The sequence below is a fragment of the Nelusetta ayraudi genome, unplaced genomic scaffold (genome assembly GCF_046127955.1).
Source record: "Nelusetta ayraudi isolate G7.1 ecotype Tasmania unplaced genomic scaffold, CSIRO-AGI_Nayr_v1 ptg000122l, whole genome shotgun sequence".
NCBI classification, from domain to species: Eukaryota; Metazoa; Chordata; class Actinopteri; order Tetraodontiformes; family Monacanthidae; genus Nelusetta; species Nelusetta ayraudi.
The window spans coordinates 726,800-748,251 of record NW_027466172.1 but is presented as its reverse complement, the minus strand read 5'-3'; the positions used below and the strand labels follow the sequence as shown (position 1 = coordinate 748,251).

General features: G+C 45.0%; 2 protein-coding genes across 2 annotated transcripts; one reads left to right on the top strand and one right to left on the bottom strand.

Moving 5' to 3' along the window:
• The first annotated feature begins 8,369 nt into the window (after positions 1–8,369).
• Positions 8,370–18,037, top strand: polr1b (RNA polymerase I subunit B). The gene is made up of 15 exons (XM_076050106.1): positions 8,370–8,625; positions 9,149–9,316; positions 9,391–9,537; positions 9,627–9,759; positions 9,858–9,994; positions 10,645–10,868; positions 11,004–11,175; positions 12,080–12,248; positions 12,341–12,622; positions 12,699–12,832; positions 13,552–13,722; positions 14,152–14,308; positions 14,423–14,619; positions 15,394–15,644; positions 16,603–18,037. The coding sequence occupies exons 1-15, from the start codon at positions 8,449–8,451 to the stop codon at positions 17,483–17,485; spliced, it is 3,402 nt and encodes a 1,133-aa protein (XP_075906221.1). The 5' UTR covers positions 8,370–8,448; the 3' UTR covers positions 17,486–18,037.
• Positions 18,038–18,192: 155 nt separating this feature from the next.
• On the bottom strand, positions 18,193–20,388 carry nanp (N-acetylneuraminic acid phosphatase). The gene is made up of 2 exons (XM_076050108.1): positions 20,268–20,388; positions 18,193–19,834 (listed from the first exon to the last, which is right to left on the bottom strand). Exons 1-2 carry the CDS (start codon positions 20,355–20,357, stop codon positions 19,169–19,171), a joined length of 756 nt encoding a protein of 251 aa, XP_075906223.1. The 5' UTR covers positions 20,358–20,388; the 3' UTR covers positions 18,193–19,168.
• Between the last annotated feature and the right edge of the window lie 1,064 nt (positions 20,389–21,452).

Below are 21,452 nucleotides of genomic sequence, written 5' to 3'. Positions count from 1 at the left end.
TGGGACCAGAGGTGTTTGGTTGATAACTTTCAGGTGATTCCTGTCACCTGAAAATAAGCCTGAATGTTCGGTGGTGTTGCAAGAAGATGATGCATTTGACACAACTCCAGACATGTTCAGATTATAAATGTTTTCCTTCCTTACAAAGTTTAGCATTTCATGTGGACCAAAACAAACTGACCCCCGCAAGATGAAGCAAATGTGAAATATGTAAAAGGCACCAGTAACCAGAACAGCAACAATAGGGATCAATATCTGACTTCATGTGAATTTTATGTCTAGAATGTTTCCTTCTGATCATTGGGGCGGTGTTGATGACGTCGTTGCTTCTTTCATCCAGAAGGAGGACGTGTTGGATAGGCGTACCGTGTGGTTTATGGCGTTCCTTCATGAAAAAACTGAACATAAAGCGACATCAGTTAGTTTGATGCCGCAGCGAGACGTAGCTATACAGTGTGAGTTGTCCCAGCTGAGTGTTGGACAGTGGACAGAGTATAAAAAGACTGGGTCTCGCTGTGTCACTCAGGCTGAGCTACAGCGTCTATTCACAGGCGCGATCCCACTACTGAGCGGTACGGGGGCTTTGACCTGCTCCGTTTCCGACCTGGGCCGGTGCACCCCTCCTTAGACGACCTGGTGGGCCCGGGCTCCCCCAGGAGCACCATATCGACACCGAACTTAGCGCGGACACCCGATCGACATAGTCCAGTGCAGCTCAGAGCCCCTGAGCTCAAGCGATCCGCCAGCCTCAGCCTCCCGGTAACTGGGATTACAGGCACACGCCACGGCGCCCGGCGAGAGGACGCAGCATTCGGAGAGGGTTTGGGATCTCACCTCAGTGACATCATCAGCGAGTGCCTCTGAACAACGAGCAGCTGCAGCAAATAAGTCGAGTCACCGTTTCAAGTTTTTCCTCTGACGTCACTTGTCAAACGCAAATGTTTTAGGCAAATATCTTGCGTTATCTACAGTTTCCATGGTCATTTTCTTTTTCACGTCAAGAGTTACACATATTCAAACCGTTAAATTGCACAATGCAAGGGAGGATGTCTCACTGCAAACTACAAGAAATTCAACAAGAATCTGTTGTTGGAACAATTCAAGTTTTTTGACATTCAAAATGACAGTATTTTATTTTATATTTTATTTTATTTATTTATTTTGAGAAAGGGGGCTGAATTACTATTAAACTTGAATACTTGAACAGTGTTGTAATATCATTCTCAATTCGAACAACCGCAAAATGATTTAACAACCATTGAATTTAACCCAATTTAGCCTTATTTCTTGTCAATCCAGATATTGCTGGTTAGACTGACACATCTCTAGTTACATTTGTCAACAGTCATCAGTCTGTCCTTTTTCCTGAACTCCTTTTGTCTTGGGAAGTTTACATTTTGTTATCTCACATTTCTTCCAGAACAATAATGATGATTTTTTTTCCCCCCTCCCTTGCCCTTTCCTTTCAGCCGCAAGGCCCTCCTTCAGCAGACTGTCAGTGAGAATAACTTTTGTTGTTTTTCTTGAGTTTGTGAGCCAGTTTTGTGGGATCAGATTATATGGCCAAATATCCTCTAGTGCAGTTTGGTGGGTAGAAATGGGATGACTGGATAAACACAGATTGGTAATCGACAAAGGCAGGTGTCGGGTTGGTGCTTGGGACCAGAGGTGTTTGGTTGATAACTTTCAGGTGATTCCTGTCACCTGAAAATAAGCCTGAATGTTCGGTGGTGTTGCAAGAAGATGATGCATTTGACACAACTCCAAACATGTTCAGATTATAAATGTTTTCCTTCCTTACAAAGTTTAGCACTGCATGTGGACCAAAACAAACTGACCTCCGCAAGATGAAGTAAATGTGAAATATGTAAAGGGCACCAGTAACCAGAACAGCAACAATAGCGATCAATATCTGACTTCATGTGAATTTTATGTCCAGAATATTTCCTTCTGATCATTGGGGCGGTGTTGATGACGTCGTTGCTTCTTTCATCCAGAAGGAGGCAGTGTTGGATAGGCGTACCGTGTGGTTTATGGCGTTAATTCATGAAAAAACTGAACATAAAGCGACATCAGTTAGTTTGATGCCGCAGCGAGACGTAGCTATACAGTGTGAGTTGTCCCAGCTGAGTGTTGGACAGTGGACAGAGTATAAAAAGACTGGGTCTCGCTGTGTCACTCAGGCTGAGCTACAGCGTCTATTCACAGGCGCGATCCCACTACTGAGCGGTACGGGGGCTTTGACCTGCTCCGTTTCCGACCTGGGCCGGTGCACCCCTCCTTAGACGACCTGGTGGGCCCGGGCTCCCCCAGGTGCACCATATCGACACCGAACTTAGCGCGGACACCCGATCGACATAGTCCAGTGCAGCTCAGAGCCCCTGAGCTCAAGCGATCCGCCAGCCTCAGCCTCCCGGTAACTGGGATTACAGGCACACGCCACGGCGCCCGGCGAGAGGACGCAGCATTCGGAGAGGGTTTGGGATCTCACCTCAGTGACATCATCAGCGAGTGCCTCTGAACAACGAGCAGCTGCAGCAAATAAGTCGAGTCACCGTTTCAAGTTTTTCCTCTGACGTCACTTGTCAAACGCAAATGTTTTAGGCAAATATCTTGCGTTATCTACAGTTTCCATGGTCATTTTCTTTTTCACGTCAAGAGTTACACATATTCAAACCGTTAAATTGCACAATGCAAGGGAGGATGTCTCACTGCAAACTACAAGAAATTCAACAAGAATCTGTTGTTGGAACAATTCAAGTTTTTTGACATTCAAAATGACAGTATTTTATTTTATATTTTATTTTATTTATTTATTTTGAGAAAGGGGGCTGAATTACTATTAAACTTGAATACTTGAACAGTGTTGTAATATCATTCTCAATTCGAGCAACCGCAAAATGATTTAACAACCATTGAATTTAACCCAATTTAGCCTTATTTCTTGTCAATCCAGATATTGCTGGTTAGACTGACACATCTCTAGTTACATTTGTCAACAGTCATCAGTCTGTCCTTTTTCCTGAACTCCTTTTGTCTTGGGAAGTTTACATTTTGTTATCTCACATTTCTTCCAGAACAATAATGATGATTTTTTTTCCCCCTCCCTTGCCCTTTCCTTTCAGCCGCAAGGCCCTCCTTCAGCAGAGTGTCAGTGAGAATAACTTTTGTTGTTTTTCTTGAGTTTGTGAGCCAGTTTTGTGGGATCAGATTATATGGCCAAATATCCTCTAGTGCAGTTTGGTGGGTAGAAATGGGATGACTGGATAAACACAGATTGGTAATCGACAAAGGCAGGTGTCGGGTTGGTGCTTGGGACCAGAGGTGTTTGGTTGATAACTTTCAGGTGATTCCTGTCACCTGAAAATAAGCCTGAATGTTCGGTGGTGTTGCAAGAAGATGATGCATTTGACACAACTCCAGACATGTTCAGATTATAAATGTTTTCCTTCCTTACAAAGTTTAGCACTGCATGTGGACCAAAACAAACTGACCTCCGCAAGATGAAGTAAATGTGAAATATGTAAAGGGCACCAGTAACCAGAACAGCAACAATAGCGATCAATATCTGACTTCATGTGAATTTTATGTCCAGAATATTTCCTTCTGATCATTGGGGCGGTGTTGATGACGTCGTTGCTTCTTTCATCCAGAAGGAGGCAGTGTTGGATAGGCGTACCGTGTGGTTTATGGCGTTAATTCATGAAAAAACTGAACATAAAGCGACATCAGTTAGTTTGATGCCGCAGCGAGACGTAGCTATACAGTGTGAGTTGTCCCAGCTGAGTGTTGGACAGTGGACAGAGTATAAAAAGACTGGGTCTCGCTGTGTCACTCAGGCTGAGCTACAGCGTCTATTCACAGGCGCGATCCCACTACTGAGCGGTACGGGGGCTTTGACCTGCTCCGTTTCCGACCTGGGCCGGTGCACCCCTCCTTAGACGACCTGGTGGGCCCGGGCTCCCCCAGGAGCACCATATCGACACCGAACTTAGCGCGGACACCCGATCGACATAGTCCAGTGCAGCTCAGAGCCCCTGAGCTCAAGCGATCCGCCAGCCTCAGCCTCCCGGTAACTGGGATTACAGGCACACGCCACGGCGCCCGGCGAGAGGACGCAGCATTCGGAGAGGGTTTGGGATCTCACCTCAGTGACATCATCAGCGAGTGCCTCTGAACAACGAGCAGCTGCAGCAAATAAATCGAGTCACCGTTTCAAGTTTTTCCTCTGACGTCACTTGTCAAACGCAAATGTTTTAGGCAAATATCTTGCGTTATCTACAGTTTCCATGGTCATTTTCTTTTTCACGTCAAGAGTTGCACATATTCAAACCGTTAAGTTGCACAATGCAGGGGAGGATGTCGCACTGCAAACTACAAGAAATTCAACAAGAATCTGTTGTTGGAACAATTCAAGTTTTTTGACATTCAAAATGACAGTATTTTATTTTATGATATTTTATTTTATTTATTTATTTTGAGAAAGGGGGCTGAATTACTATTAAACTTGAATACTTGAACAGTGTTGTAATATCATTCTCAATTCTAACAACCGCAAAATGATTTAACAACCATTGAATTTAACCCAATTTAGCCTTTTTTCTTGTCAATCCAGATATTGTTGGTTAGACTGACACATCTCTAGTTACATTTGTTACCAGTCATCAGTCTGTCCTTTTTCCTGAACTCCTTTTGTCTTGGGAAGTCTACATTTTGTTATCTCACATTGCTTCCAGAACAATAATGATGATTTCCCCCCCCCCCCCCCCCCTTGCCCTTTCCTTTCAGCCGCAAGGCCCTCCTTCAGCAGAGTGTCAGTGAGAATAACTTTTGTTGTTTTTCTTGAGTTTGTGAGCCATTTTTGTGGGATCAGATTATATGGCCAAATATCCTCTAGTGCAGTTTGGTGGGTAGAAATGGGATGACTGGATAAACACAGATTGGTAATCGACAAAGGCAGGTGTCGGGTTGGTGCTTGGGACCAGAGGTGTTTGGTTGATAACTTTCAGGTGATTCCTGTCACCTGAAAATAAGCCTGAATGTTCGGTGGTGTTGCAAGAAGATGATGCATTTGACACAACTCCAGACATGTTCAGATTATAAATGTTTTCCTTCCTTACAAAGTTTAGCATTTCATGTGGACCAAAACAAACTGACCCTGCAAGATGAAGCAAATGTGAAATTTGAAAAAGGCACCAGTAACCAGAACAACAATTATAGCGATTAACGTCTGACTTCATGTGAATTTTATGTCCAGAATATTTCCTTCTGATCATTGGGGCGGTGTTGATGACGTCGTTGCTTCTTTCATCCAGAAGGAGGACGTGTTGGATAGGCGTACCGTGTGGTTTATGGCGTTCCTTCATGAAAAAACTGAACATAAAGCGACATCAGTTAGTTTGATGCCGCAGCGAGACGTAGCTATACAGTGTGAGTTGTCCCAGCTGAGTGTTGGACAGTGGACAGAGTATAAAAAGACTGGGTCTCGCTGTGTCACTCAGGCTGAGCTACAGCGTCTATTCACAGGCGCGATCCCACTACTGAGCGGTACGGGGGCTTTGACCTGCTCCGTTTCCGACCTGGGCCGGTGCACCCCTCCTTAGACGACCTGGTGGGCCCGGGCTCCCCCAGGAGCACCATATCGACACCGAACTTAGCGCGGACACCCGATCGACATAGTCCAGTGCAGCTCAGAGCCCCTGAGCTCAAGCGATCCGCCAGCCTCAGCCTCCCGGTAACTGGGATTACAGGCACACGCCACGACGCCCGGCGAGAGGACGCAGCATTCGGAGAGGGTTTGGGATCTCACCTCAGTGGCATCATCAGCGAGTGCCTCTGAACAAGGAGCAGCTGCAGCAAATAATCCGAGTCACCGTTTCAAGTTTTTCTTCTGACGTCACTTGTCAAACGCAAATGTTTTAGGCAATTATCTTGAGTTATCTACAGTTTCCATGGTCATTTTCTTTTTCACGTCAAGAGTTACACATATTCAAACCGTTAAATTGCACAATGCAGGGGCGGATGTCTCACTGCAAACTACAAGAAATTCAACAAGAATCTGTTGTTGGAACAATTCAAGTTTTTTGACATTCAAAATGACAGTATTTTATTTTATTTCTATTTTTTAGAAAAGGGACTGAATTATTATTGAACTTGAATACTTGTACAGTGTTGTAATATCAGTCTCAAATCTGACAACCACAAAAGGATTGAACAACCATTGAAATTGAAGACAATTTAGCCTTATTTCTTGTCAATCCAGATATTGCTGGTTAGACTGACACATCTCTAGCTACATTTTTCAACAGTCACCAGTCTGTCCTTTTTCCTGAACTCCTTTTGTCTTGCGAAGTTTACATTTTGTTATCTCACATTTCTTCCAGAACAATAATGATGATTTTTTTTTTTCCCTCCCTTGCCCTTTCCTTTCAGCCGCAAGGCCCTCCTCCAGCGGAGTGTCAGTGAGAATAACTTTTGTTGTTTTTCTTGAGTTTGTGAGCCAGTTTTGTGGGATCAGATTATATGGCCAAATGTCCTCTTGTGCAGTTTGGTGGGTGGAGATTGGATGACGGGACAGGGACAGATTGGTAATAGTCAAAGGCAGGTTAGTGCGGGAGCCTGTAGATGTAGGGTTGGCGTTGGGGACGAGAGGTGTTTGATTGGTAATTTTCATGAGATTCCTGTCACCTGAAGATAAGCCTGAATGTTTAGAGGTGTTGTAAGTAGATTATGCATTTGACACAACTCCAGACATGTTCAGATTATAAATGTTTTCCTATCACTTATTGTTCCTCATCCAAGAATGAGACACAGAATTGATATAACTCTCCAGGCGTCCATACACACTTCTGTCCAGAGGTTGCAGCCTTTGTGAGCAACTGGCTGGAAAAGAGAGCATAATTGTGGTGTGCCCTTTCATTGGCTAAAATTAGTCAATCAATGTACAGACGTGCAAAATAATGTTGTCACTGCTAGAATCTCAATGTTTAGCATTGCATGTGGACCAAAACAAACTGACCCCCGCAAGATGAAGCAAATGTGAAATATGTAAAGGGCACAAGTAACCAGAACAGCAACAATAGCGATCAATATCTGACTTCATGTGAATTTTATGTCCAGAATGTTTCCTTCTGATCATTGGGGCGGTGTTGATGACGTCGTTGCTTCTTTCATCCAGAAGGAGGCAGTGTTGGATAAATCGCACCGGGTGGTTTATGGCGTTACTTTCTGAAAAAGATGAACATAAAGCGACATCAATTAGTTTGATGCCGCAGCGAGACGTTGCTATACAGTGTGAGTTGTCCCAGCTGAGTGTTGGACAGTGGACAGAGTATAAAAAGACTGGGTCTCGCTGTGTCACTCAGGCTGAGCTACAGCGTCTATTCACAGGCGCGATCCCACTACTGAGCGGTACGGGGGCTTTGACCTGCTCCGTTTCCGACCTGGGCCGGTGCACCCCTCCTTAGACGACCTGGTGGGCCCGGGCTCCCCCAGGAGCACCATATCGACACCGAACTTAGCGCGGACACCCGATCGACATAGTCCAGTGCAGCTCAGAGCCCCTGAGCTCAAGCGATCCGCCAGCCTCAGCCACCCGGTAACTGGGATTACAGGCACACGCCACGGCGCCCGGCGAGAAGACGCAGCATTCGGAGAGGGTTTGGGATCTCACCTCAGTGGCATCATCAGCGAGTGCCTCTGAACAACGAGCAGCTGCAATGGTAAAGAGGACTATTAGGACTAAACTTGGGGGCCTCTTCTTCTATTTATATGCTTCAATATGTTATATGTAATAATAAAGAAACTAAATTCACAGCAGTATTTGTGTCATTTAATAATTTTGAATTCCTAACGGTCCCATTAAGATGTCCAAATTTCAACAGAATGTAAAAAAGGTGTTAGGTCGATATAAAATATGTTTGATGCAAGGGGACATCTTTTGAATACGAATTTATTGTACCGACAAATTAAATTTTCTGAAATCCTCACCAAAACAGTTATGTACTTCAAGGCAATGGATGCTCATTTTTTGAGATAGTTTTCATGTCAACTGTGTTTTGCTAAACATTTTCACATATTTATTGTTTTTCTTTTAACATCTTCAAATAAATAAAATTATTGAAATGAAACTGAAATTTTGAGAAATTCATTCACTACTAAAATGTAAAATCTACCATTGAAAAGTAAAAGTCTTTATAGACAAAAAAAAACAAAACTTAAATAGATCCAGACCTCACTTTTCAGAGTGGAGATTCTTATTTCTTTTCCAAAACAGCAGCAGCCACCACAACCACTAGGTGGCAGTAGTCCATAATGAGACACTTGCGAGCGCCCTCAAAATCTAAAGAAGTAGAGTACTTCCTGGTACGGCGATGATTGTACTTCCGTTCCGGTGGCACCACACACATGTGGTAAACATGCGCACGTGTTGACGGACTAACGGGAGGCATGGATTTTGCAGCGAAGTGGAGTAATTTGCCAGAAGGTCCGAGTTTGAAGAACCTGACGGACGGGAGATTCGGCGCCCTGAAGGAGTGTCAACATGGAGCGATTCAGGATCTCACCAGAGCCCACATCGATTCTTTCGACCAGGCTGTCACTGACGGACTCGGCCGCGTCGTGCAGGTCTGGCCAGCACTTCCAACTTTCCTGAAACGTCGTGGCACTTCATCAAAAACGTTGTATTATGGTGGTTTGTCAGGCAGCCTGCATACAAAGCCATTCTTCAGTTAAATTTTTCAGGAAAGTGAACCTTTAGTGCAATCTTCATATTCATCTTGTCTCCTAAACAAAGACTCCTAACCTTATCACAAGGCGTTTCATACACTACAGTATGTTACACATTAAACAAATGTGTGGGTTGCTTTTGCTGTGAGGTGATAGAATAACAAATCAGCTTGCACTTTAATTTATTTATATTAGCTATTAGCCATCCCCCCCCCCCCCTTTCATGTTTACACTGCTTTTTTGTTGTTGTTGCGTGTCCCAATGTTTGTTTGGAGCCCGGTTTAATGTCTCAGCAACATCTATCATCAGCCTCTATGTAATCCCTTTGCCCGTTTAGTTAGCATGCTGACTTTGAAAAGCGCCCTTCATTTCCCCCTCGGTCAGGTTGAATATGCTCTTTACTCTGTTTCGTCTCCCACAGTCGATCCGCCCCCTGGAATTCACGGTGAAAAATGACAGGCTCAGCATTGGCTTCGTCGAAGCCACCATGTACAGCCCCATGGTCGCCAAGGGGAGCATCTGCAAGGACATGAACGTGTATCCGGCAGAGTGCAGAGGGAGAAGATGCTCATACAAAGGAAAGCTGGTGGTAAGTTTGAGAGGCGTCTTAAACAATCGAGTGCATGTGCGTGGAAATGCTTTAATTTTTTTCTTTCACCACAGGCGGATGTCAGCTGGTCGATCAACGGTGTCCCCAAAGGCATCATCAAGCAGTCCCTGGGTCAACTCCCCATCATGGTGAAGTCCAAGCTTTGCAACCTGTGCGGCTTGACCCCCAAAGAGCTGGTTGAACATCACGAAGAAGCAGAGGTCAGATGTGCGCGTGACCTTTGGGATGAGCTGGAATTCATGGGCACGGGGGAGAGAATGACCAATCGACCGCTCTTTATCACCAACAGGAAATGGGCGGCTATTTCATCATTAATGGAATCGAGAAGGTTATCCGTATGCTGATCATGCCCAGGAGGAACTACCCCATAGCAATGTCAAGACCAAAGTGGAAGAGCAGGGGGCAGGGCTATACTCAATACGGTACGTCTAACTTTCCTGATAATATTATACCACTGCATTGCAGGCTCAAAAATAAGATGAAATGTCTTTAATTAAAACAAAACAAAATCTTGCTCCAGGTGTTTCCATGCGTTGTGTAAAGGAAGAGCATACGGCTATCAATATGACCCTTCATTATCTGGATAATGGGACTGTGATGCTGAACTTCATCTACCAGAAGGAGCTCTTCTTTCTCCCACTAGGCTTTGTCCTCAAGGTAATGAGAATAACTAGCTCGACCTCCATCTTTCTCTGTTGCATTATTTCAAACAGGTGAGGAGAGGGATCTCATTCCAATAGAACAGGTGATTTTGACTGCAGTTCCAGTTGAGTTGAACGTTTGATGACAAAGTTTAACGACTTTGTCAACAAACGTTGACACGTTGTGTTTTTACCAACACATAAAAGCTGTGCTGATCGTTAAAAATGCATTTTGTAAAACATTCAAATATTACTTTTTACGTTCAAATGTACATTATTTCCCGTCCCCCCCATAATCGAAGAATATTCAAAATTTGAGTATTAATTTACCAGCCCTACTGGGCGCACCCTGAGGGACAGGGTGAGGAGCTCGGTCACCCAGGATAGATAGATGGATACATTTACTTTATTAATCCCAAATCGGCAAACTCCACAGTTGCAGCACTGAAGGAGGAGGAGCTCGGTCACCCAGGAGGTGCTTGGAGTAGAGCTGCTGCTCCTCCACATCGAGAGGAACCAGCTGAGGTTGCTCGGGCATCTGTTTCGGATGCCTCCTGGACGCCTCCCTGGGGAGGTGTTCCAGACATGTCCCAGAAGATGGATGGATGGAAGACCCAATGTACCTCATTCAGTTAATCATGGTCACCGTATCCTCCTCCTCCCCAGGCTCTGGTGGACTTCACCGACTTCCAGATCTACCAGGAGCTGATCAAGGGCCGCGAGGACAACTCCTTCTACAAAAGCTGCGCGTCGGAGATGCTGCGCATTGTCATGGAGGAGGACTGCACCACCCGCACCAAGGTGCTCAGTTACCTGGGAGAGCGCTTTAGGGTCAAGATGAACCTTCCTGAGTGGTACACCAATGAGCAGTGTGCCAATCTTCTGCTAGAGTAAGTCTGGTGGGGCGGCTGCTCGGTTTGCTTTGAAACTTTATAGTGCAAATACATGTCAGCAGCATAAAATGAACATCGGGAATAAACATCTGCAGGATGAAAAGTTGGGCTCCTTGTTTCCCCCCCCTTCAGTGAATGCATCTGCATCCACCTTAAGTCTGACGTGGAGAAGTTCTACCTGCTCTGTTTGATGACTCGCAAGCTGTTCACGTATGCCAAGCAGGAGTGCATGGAGGAGAACCCTGACAGCATCACATGTCAGGAGGTGCTCACCCCCGGTCAGCTCTACCTCATGTTTCTCAAGGTGAGTTTATGGTTATTTAAAGAACATTTTTGTGGAAATGACCTTTAGTACCTAAAGCTAATTGCAGTGGCCATGTGTCCTTTTCTTTGCTCTTGTTTTTAATATCAAAACTTAACAAAGAAAATCAAATTAATCAAAATCATCTCAAAGGGCCATGAAGGCACCGAGGGAGTGATTTACGCAGGGATATGACAGAGTCCATCGTCCAGGCGAGGAGTTGAAGCTTTTTTGTTTATTTATTCTTCCATTGGCAAGTAAACGAACAATGGCTGCTGCCGCCTCTCTTGCCCTGATAAAAACCCATAACTCTTCCTGGTGTTGCCTGCTATGCTTGGTAGACCCATACATATAAATCACCTATTGTGCCCGAGCTATAAGATGACCTAAAAATAGAAAAATTAATAAGCATTCATTCTTTTTAAGGATTCATTGTAATGTTGCTGATTGGCATCTCACTAAAACTACTTGATACTACTGCGAAAAAGCACACAAAAGAAAATAAATCCATAAGTTCAGTCTTGCTATGTTATTTTTATCAAAATAAATTCTCAAGTGAAATATGTACAATTGAAATATATTTTTTTAAATGTATGTTGCGATACAGGTAAACAGTCATTAATAAGTCTATATCAGCAAGATGTGCACATAAAGGTTTGGTGTTTTAAATATATGGACTTATAGTGTGTGTAAATGTACATGTAGCACTGGTAACTTAGATGTAATAACCGTTAGCTATAATAACAATATAATGTATGTTGGTGGTATATTTCTGGTAGAAGTTAATGAGTTTATACTTCTTCCTCCTCCTTTTTGGAGTAAGTATTGTATATTTCCTCCCCCCCCCCCTTTTTGTTTTTTGTTTAAAGATAAACCTCTCACTCAAAAATGAACTCATTGTCAACAGGAGAGAATGGCGGCCTGGTTGGTGTCAGTGAAGCTGTCCTTTGACAAGAGAGGCCGACAGGGTGCAGCGTGGACCGCTGAAAACATGATGAAGATGTTCAACAAGGGCACTGACCTGACCAAACCTTTTGAATACCTTCTGGCCACAGGGAACCTAAACTCAAAGACAGGTCTGGTCATAAAGGTTAAGAAAAAAACAAAAAAAAACAAACCAAAAAACAATCATTAAAAAGGCCAATTTTCTTTCTTCCTCTGTGCGAAGGCCTCGGCATGCTGCAGAACACGGGCCTCTGCGTGGTTGCTGACAAGCTCAACTTCATCCGCTACCTGTCTCACTTCCGCTGCGTGCACAGAGGGGCGGCGTTCGCCAAAATGAGGACCACGTCCGTGCGTAAGCTCCTGCCCGAGTCCTGGGGCTTCCTGTGCCCCGTGCACACCCCGGACGGAGAACCCTGCGGACTCATGAATCACATGACGGCCAGCTGCGAGATTGTCGCGGAGACGCTGACCACCTTCTCCATGCCGGCGCTGCTCTGCTCCCTCGGTGAGCGAGCCAAAGATTCTGCAAAATCCAGATTCCGGTGTCGCTCCTTCTGAGCTCGATCTTGTGGTTTGCGCAGGCGTGACTCCGGTGGACGGGTGTCCTGGGAAAGCGTACGCTGACTCCTACCCTGTTGTCCTGGACGGAGCTGTAGTGGGCTGGGTGGAGAGCGACTTGGCTCAAGTCGTGGTGGATTCACTTCGCAGGTTCAAGGTAATTCAACTGCAAAAAAGAGTTAAAAGTCTAGTGTGTACATTTTTTTAAATTAAAATTTGTATGTATTTATATATATGTATATATATATACGTGTATATTTATATATGTATATATATATACGTATATATATATATATATATATATATATATATATACATATGTATATATATATATATATATATATATACATATGTATATATATATATATATATATATATATATATATATATATATATATATATATATATATATATACATATACACGGGGCTTAATATATAGCCAAAAATACATAAATAAAAGTGTTTACGCTCACTACAATAAAATAATAATTTAGTGTCCTACCCTTAGAACGGTTCTGATATGTATGTAAGAATGTACATTGAGCGAGGGTCTTGCTCCCAGTTAGCTGTCATCTAAGGAAGCTGGTGTGGACAGTCCAGCTGTCTGACAGCGTGTTTCATAATCAGCGTAAACACTCGCATCCTAAAATAAACCAAAGAAGAAGGTTAGCGAGGTTTCCATGTTTCTGCTCGCAGGCAAGTTGGTTCGCTGGCAAGCTCAGGAGAGGGACGGTACGGAGTCCCTGAGGGGACATAAGTGAAAAAGCACTGCAATCTAAAATGTAACCACTTGATGTTGCTGTTTCTTTAAAGAAGAACATAACTCACGCATTTATCTTTTGCAAAAACCAGAGTGTCGTCACCTCTTCCTTCAGGTGCTTGGAGAGAAAAAGATTCCTCCCTGGACTGAGGTTGTTCTGGTGCCGAGGACAGGAAAGGCCAGCTTGTATCCCGGCCTGTTTCTCTTCACAACACCCTGCCGCATGGTTCGGCCAGTGCGAAACCTGGCCCTGGGCAAGCAGGAGTTGATCGGCACTTTTGAACAGGTTTGTGTATAGAATCGTACCAGATGTCGTTGCTAAATGCAAACCAGTGCCTGTTTAATATAAACAGTACATAGGACTTTTTTTTAATACACAGCTCACTTTCTCTTTCTCTTTCTTATTTATCAATGTCCATCTCAGGTACACTGCACATTGCACACTGCAAATTTGCCCTTTGACGTGCAAATACCAGATATTCTCTTTCACAGTACTTTTAGTCCACTTTTGTACAGCACTTCAAATTTCTTTCTGTATGTACTGTAGTATTCGTAGTGTCCTTCCCTTTGCTCTTAGCTCTACTTATCATCTTTACAACCTGCTACTTACTCCTCTGCATTACTGTGTGAAGTCAAGCGTCGGACGCATGAATGCTTTTTCTAAGGGAGTTTTTGAATTTATAGATGTTTCGTATCTTCCTTCGTCTTCCTCCAGCTTTACATCAATGTGGGCATCCTGGAGGATGAGATCAAGCCAGGGGTGACCACACACCAGGAGCTCTTCCCGCACAGCATGCTCAGTGTGGTGGCCAACTTCATCCCCTACTCAGACCACAACCAGAGTCCCAGGAACATGTACCAGTGTCAGATGGGTAAGCCGCGACAAGAAGAAAGATGCCTCATTTTTTTATGGATGATTTTGTTTCCTGTTTAATCCTGCAAACGCACTGCCAAGTTTAATAAGGGGATTAACTTGTCGTTTCCAGGAAAGCAGACCATGGGCTTCCCCCTGCACTCGTTTACGGACCGCTCCGATAACAAGCTGTATCGTCTGCAGACCCCCCAGAGCCCCCTGGTCAGGCCCTACATGTACGACCACTACAGCCTGGACGACTACCCCAGCGGCACCAACGCCATCGTGGCCGTCATCTCCTACACCGGCTACGACATGGAAGACGCCATGGTGAGGAAAACACAAGCTATAGTTCTTCTGTCCCTCCAGAACAACTACTACTGAGCGCTCCCAGCCCTTTAAAGGGGTTGTTCAGAATTTTGGACATAGGAACTCATTTCCAAGTTAGCCAGTGATCCAGTCCAAGTTTAGCACAGTTTGCAGGTGCTAGGTTAGCGCACGTCAGTGGTTTCTGTTAGCCTTCCAATAAAAACAATGTTACCCACTCCACAGTACATCCGAGGCAAATAAATTAGTATGCAAGACTGTGTTGGAAACAAAACTACCCTTGCATCACATTGCATTTTGAGGGAATAAGCATTCAGCAGCATTTTAGTTATACTCCCTGGAGTTGGTAGTAGGCTATGGCAGCGGCGGACTGATATTACCTACGCTTCTGGCATTTTCATTTACCAGCTGCCGCTGAGAACTAGTCCCTCGAAAAGTTTCATTTCTAACATTACTCTGTTAACACAGACATCTACTTCAACAGTCTGGTGTTAGAATTTATTTGCCTCAGGTGTACGGTGGAGTTGGTATTATTGTTTTCTCTTGGCAAGCTAGCAGAAATGGTTGACTTGTACTAACCTAGCAGCAGCAAACTCTGCAAACTAGCGGAACTGGATGGAACGTGTTGAAATGGGCTACCATGGGCTTATGTTCAAATGTTCTGAACCACCCACATAAATGCAAGGAAGGTTTTCCAATTCCACATGCTAATGTGCAGTAAATGGGAAAAAGATATCTTGAGAGAATCATTTTAAATGATCGCACTGCGCTTCTCAGATCGTGAACAAGTCCTCATGGGAGAGAGGTTTCGCCCATGGAAGCATCTACAAGACTGAGCTGGTGGACCTGGCAGACAAGGTGAAGGGAGACGACAGCGTGGTGTTTGGCACCAAACCAGGCGACCCCAAAGTCGGCGGCAAGCTGGACCCTGACGGACTGCCTCCCATCGGATCAGTGCTCAAATACGGAGACCCCTTCTACAGCTACATCAACGTCAACACCGGGCAGTCGGTCGTCACCTTCTACAAGTAAGTCGTTGCGCTGGTATCTTTTTCAAGTCCTAAAACTTCCATCTTTGGAAGGGAAAAGCATTCTTGTCAGATGCAAACGCACACATTTTGCAAAAACATGTCACAAAAGTGATATCATTTTTTTCACTTGAGAAACAAGAACACTTTTTGGGGAGTAAACAGTGTGAGAAGCAACAGAAAGTTGTCACTTATGCCAAAATACAGACGCAAAATGTTATGAATGACTTCTGTGTTTATTATGTCTGTAATTAAAGACTAAAAACTAAAAGGCATTTGGTTCATACTATGTGGTGGCTACATCTGTGTCACATAAAGCAAACAAAAAACACTTTCATAGTAAAGGTGGCATAGACGATTAAAGAAAGCAAATCGTTTGGCCCTTCCCTACTTTTAATAATGAATTTTGGTCAAAGTTTAGTGTATAACATTTGGAGATTTAAGAGAAAACGGCGACATCAAGTGGTTACATTTTAGATTGCAGCGCTCTGTCACTCAATCCCTCGCTCCCGAGTTTGCTAATGAACTACGGTGGCCTGCGCACACAAACTTGGATACCTCGACCGCCTTCTTCTTTGTTGGTTTATTTGAGGACGCGAGTGTTCACCCTAAATGTGTGCAAACTGGACAAGCCTTCCTCCATGTATATTCTTGTATATAAATAAGAACTGCGTCATGTGTAGGAGAACCAAATGACTTTTATTGCTCTGCAAGTATACATTTTTATTAATGTTTTTATAGGCAGTATATTAAGCTTTGACATAAATCATAAATTAGGCCATATTTTACACATTGGACCTTTAATAGTAAAGTTGGCACGGAAGTTAAAAGGAAAAAAAATTGACAAAAAAATGAAATTCTTTGGAAACAAAGGATTTCACATGGACCTCCGCTACTTTTAATAATTCATTTCATGTCAAGGGAGTTTGAACCAACGTGTAATTCTGCCTGCTCCCAGGAGCCAGGAGGCCTGCGTGGTGGACAACATCAAGGTCTGCAGCAACGATACGGGCACGGGGCGCTTCAAGCGCGTGTGCGTCACAATGCGGGTGCCGCGCAACCCCACCATCGGCGACAAGTTCGCCAGCCGCCACGGCCAGAAGGGCATCCTGAGCCGCCTGTGGCCCGCAGAGGACATGCCCTTCACCGAGAGCGGCATGAGCCCCGACATCCTCTTCAACCCGCACGGCTTCCCGTCACGCATGACCATCGGCATGCTGATCGAGAGCATGGCGGGCAAGTCGGGCGCCCTGCACGGCCTGAGCCACGACGCCACGCCCTTCGCCTTCTCCGAGGACGGCGCGGCGCTGGAGCACTTTGGCGGGATGCTGCGCGCCGCCGGCTACAACCACTACGGCACCGAGCGCCTCTACAGCGGGATCAGCGGCGCCGAGCTGGAGGCGGACATCTTCATCGGCGTGGTGTACTACCAGCGGCTGCGCCACATGGTCTCCGACAAGTTCCAGGTGCGGACCACCGGCGCCCGGGACAAGGTGACCAACCAGCCGGTGGGCGGCCGCAACGTCCAGGGCGGCATCCGCTTCGGCGAGATGGAGCGCGACGCCCTGCTGGCGCACGGCTCCTCCTTCCTGCTGCACGACCGCCTCTTCAACTGCTCGGACCGCTCGGTGGCGCAGGTGTGCGTGGACTGCGGCAGCCTGCTGTCGCCGCTGCTGGAGCGGCCGCCGCCGCACGCGTCGTCGCTGCGCCACCGCAGGACCGTGTGCTCGCTGTGCGGCCGCAGCGACGCCATCGACTCGGTGTCGGTGCCGTACGTCTTCCGCTACTTTGTGGCCGAGCTCGCCGCCATGAACATCAAGGTGAAGTTGGACGTGAAGTGAAGCGTTTTGGCGGGTTGAAGGCTCTTCGTAAGGAGCCGCGTTTAATAAAGTGCCTCACTTTTGTGTATTTTTTTTTATTTTTTTTTATAAACAATCATGTAAATTGAAGCACATGGTTGCATAAGATTGTTTCTTATAAGGTGTGCTTGAATACTCAGAAGGTGTTTCCCCCGGATCAGATTCAACACAGACTTTCTCTCAAGCCGTACCAGGAGCTTCCTTTAGCCACAAATGGATGTTTTATCATGTAATGTCGCACTGTCAAATGAGAGTTTTTCTAATAAAATGCTTTAGAAAATGACTTGCATTCACATTTTATTCAATGACTTCAAAGGAGTTGATTGAGAAGTTCAGAATTCAGCGTCTTGGGCTTCTATATAACGGAAGAGCACATTGTTCCATCAACTTGCATTGTGGTGCATTTTTACCACTATTTAGGTAGAAAGCTATTATGACATGGAAGTTACGCTGCATAATTCAATTCAGATTGAGCGTAAATCAAGACATTTCAGTTTTTTGTGTAGGTGAGTGCGTTTTTTGAGGTCATTAAACTAGCATGTTTGCTAAAAATAAAACAAACAAATGAACATCCTGGTCAGTGTTTTCTGCCTGAAACAGATGCATGCTAGGTCTGACCTGCACAACCTATTTCATACTCGGATGGAGAAATCAACAATTGCAGTTTTACTTGGGATGGGTAAATATAGTCTGGTGTGGCCGAGTTGTAGGCCTGTTCACATTGAATCATAAATAGCTACATTTGCACAAAGGTGAGCAGTCCGATTAGACGAGAAAACCGAATTATGAGCTTAGTCCCATTTAGCTCTGCATGCAAACGTGGTCAATGTTAGCAGACGGATGTTGTTTATTGAGAATGTCTCATAAGGATGCCAACATTCCTATAAGAAAAGCTGGCTGTGTGACCACTAAAGGGGAAAACCTGGGCAACTCTTGAGTTACTATCCTCTTACAAAACAAAAACAGTGTGCTGATGGAATGCTGATGTCTGCACATAGATCACAAAAACAAAAAATGTTAAAACTCACATACATCTGTATCAAAACCTTCATCGTGTGGATTGACTGAGCGTGAACGTGTTTTTAAAATGACAAAAAAACGTGAGTTACATTGGATCCAAAGTCAGCCGGCCTCCCAGCTTCTTTCCGATTTGTTCTTCTGACTCATGCATTGCGTTAAAGTTCCCATATCCATCCAAAACTGTATGGCAGGGGTCACCAACCTTTTTTAACCAGAGAGCTACTTCATGGGTCCTGAGTCATATGAAGTGCAACCAGTTTGCTACACTCTACTGTAAATAACAAACTTTCTCAGTTGTATGTTGTTGTTATTATTCTTATTCTTATTCTTATTCTTATTCTTATTATTAATGATACTGATCGATATAAAGACACTGATCATGTTAATAAGTTCTCAATAATTAACAAGGATGGATAAAATTGGATTTTAGACGCTGCTCATGTGGTCTTTGTGGGCTACCTGCTGCCCGTGGGCACCACCTTGGTGACCCCTGCTGCATGGACCTGTATAGACCAGCACACTTAGCCTGTAAAGAGATAATGGGTTGACTTTTCTCATCGCTCATAGAGCAAGTTCACTGTCAGGCGAGACACTCGGGCTGCTGAGAAACTTAGGAAAAGGCATTTTTTGCTCATGATGGAAACCTCAACAACCACACTCCAGTCGGTCCAGAACACCAGGCAGGTCCAGAACAGTGGGGATGGTGAAGTCCGGTTGAGCAGATCCGCTGGGAACGTCTCCTCCTCCTCCTCCTCCCCCCGCACTGTTGATCCAAACTGAAGCCAGCACTCCGGCATTGAAGCCCCCCTGGATGTCTGCTTCCAGAGAGTCTCCCACCATGACACAGTCCCCGGGCCCCACCTCCAGCATGTCGAAACACAACCTGAAGATTGACGCGAAGGGCTTCTGCTCCGCGTGCTCCCCGCCGACCACGACCTCGTCGAAGAAGTCCTCGCATCCCGACGCCCTCACCTTCTCCCTCTGCGTCTGAGGCACGCCGTTGGTGAGCAGCAGCAGCTTGTACGAGCGGCGCAGACGCCCCAGGAGGTCACGAGTCTCGGGGGACAGCGTGAGGAGCGCCAGGCGGCTCTCCTTCCACGTGTAGTAACACTGAGCTGCGAGGGAAGCCGGTACCCGACTGCCCGCCACCTCCTGGATGCTGTCCTGCCAGTGACCCACCCGGACCTCGTCGATGGAGCGTCCTGCTGAGGGGTCGTAGTGGTCGTGGAAGAGCTTCTGCATGTACCGCTCGCAAACGCTGCTGACGGTTTCGTCATTGAGGGCCAGCGCAGTCTTCAGGAGCTCACCGGTCTGACATGTATGTTGGACACACACACACACACGCGCACACACACACACACGCACACACACACACACACACACACACACACACACACACACACACACACACACACACAGAGAGAGAGAGAGAGAGAGAGAGAGAGAGAGAGAGAGAGAGAGAGGCCAAAAGGGGAGGGGAAAAAAATTGTTATAGAAGTTAGCCTTTTAGAATTCCTACGACCTGTGAACGCAACTCAAAAAGCACGCTACAGGGCAATCCGCCCGTTACACACCGGTGCTAGATTTTTGTTTCACACACACACACACACACACACACACACACACACACACACACACACACACACACACACACACACACACACACACACACACACGTTACTTATTACCTCTATTAGTGTACCAGAAATGCTGAAGTAGAAAAAACAAAAAAAGCAAAAATCACCTTTTGTAGCGCCACATCACCCGCGAGGCCCGTTTCAATTAGGGTGTTGTCCAAGTCAAATATAATAGCCTTCACTTTTTTCCCGTCCATTGCGTTGCCGCTGTAGGTACCCTGTAGGTACCACCGGTGTCGGCCGGAAGACGGGTCTTCTTCTGATTACGTAAGCGCCGCGAAATGCATTATGGGAGTTGTAGCTACAAGGCTGAAATTGGTACTTGCAAGTTTCATCCTCTAGAGGGGCCTCAAACAATATTTAAAGACAGCAAACATTTACTGCAACGTCAGAAACAAAGTTATTCAGCCTTTTGAATGGATCCCAACCAAAATACCGCACCAGGTTTCATACTTGGCTACAGACTGTAGCTAAAAAGTGCTGTAATTTTTTTTTTTTTTTTTTTTTACACAATATTTAGATTTACCATTATAACCTGGAATTAATTATTATTATAATGATAAGATATAACAATTTTGTTTGTACACTTTCTGTCATCACTTTATCATCGACTGTTACTTTTTTTTTTTTTTTTTTTTTTTTTAATGTTTATTTTACAATGTCCATACAAACCCATTACGTTATTACGTTGAGTTACTATCATTTTTTCAAAGGTGCCTGTACTCAAAAGAGGCACTATTTCACTATATGACTATTTGTAATCAATGCCTTACGTGACTTCTTGACGGTGCACATTGCCAATTTAAACACAAATTTTCTTTGACACACTCTTTGAAAATCAAAACATACCTCACGTGTTATGCAACCTGTCCTTTTGCCTCGCTCTGTCACTTGGCACAGGGCCAGAGGTTCACACGCAACAGCGTGCAGGCCTGTTGCGCCAGCTAGCCGAATTATGAACAACAACTCGTTCTCGCGTCGCCTAAGAGCGCCCGTGCCTTTTGAGGCTGACCTGTTTTTCCTCTACGGCTACCTTGGACCAAAAGATAAACCATAAATCACGGAATGGTGTGAGAGAGCTAAACTTCTGTCATCCGTCAAGGCGCAACATCTGTTGCTCGCATGCGAAGAGGAATCAGCGCAAATAAATGACAGACAAGCTACAAAGATTATTATTTTTTTTTTAAATTGACTTTAATCTTAAAAAGACACGGAAAACATGCGCAGTGAGTTCCTGAGTGCTGAACTTGAAAAATATATAAAGATGGAATTCCCCGTCTGATGTGGACGAA

Coding starts and splice junctions, on each gene's coding strand:
- polr1b (XM_076050106.1), top strand. CDS start 8,449: ATGGATTTTGCAGCGAAGTGGAGTAATTTGCCAGAAGGTCCGAGTTTG. Junction 9,760..9,857: donor GCAGGGCTATACTCAATACG/GTACGTCTAACT, acceptor ATCTTGCTCCAG/GTGTTTCCATGCGTTGTGTA. Junction 14,620..15,393: donor ACGACATGGAAGACGCCATG/GTGAGGAAAACA, acceptor TGCGCTTCTCAG/ATCGTGAACAAGTCCTCATG.
- nanp (XM_076050108.1), bottom strand. CDS start 20,357: ATGGACGGGAAAAAAGTGAAGGCTATTATATTTGACTTGGACAACACC. Junction 19,835..20,267: donor GTGATGTGGCGCTACAAAAG/GTGATTTTTGCT, acceptor CATACATGTCAG/ACCGGTGAGCTCCTGAAGAC.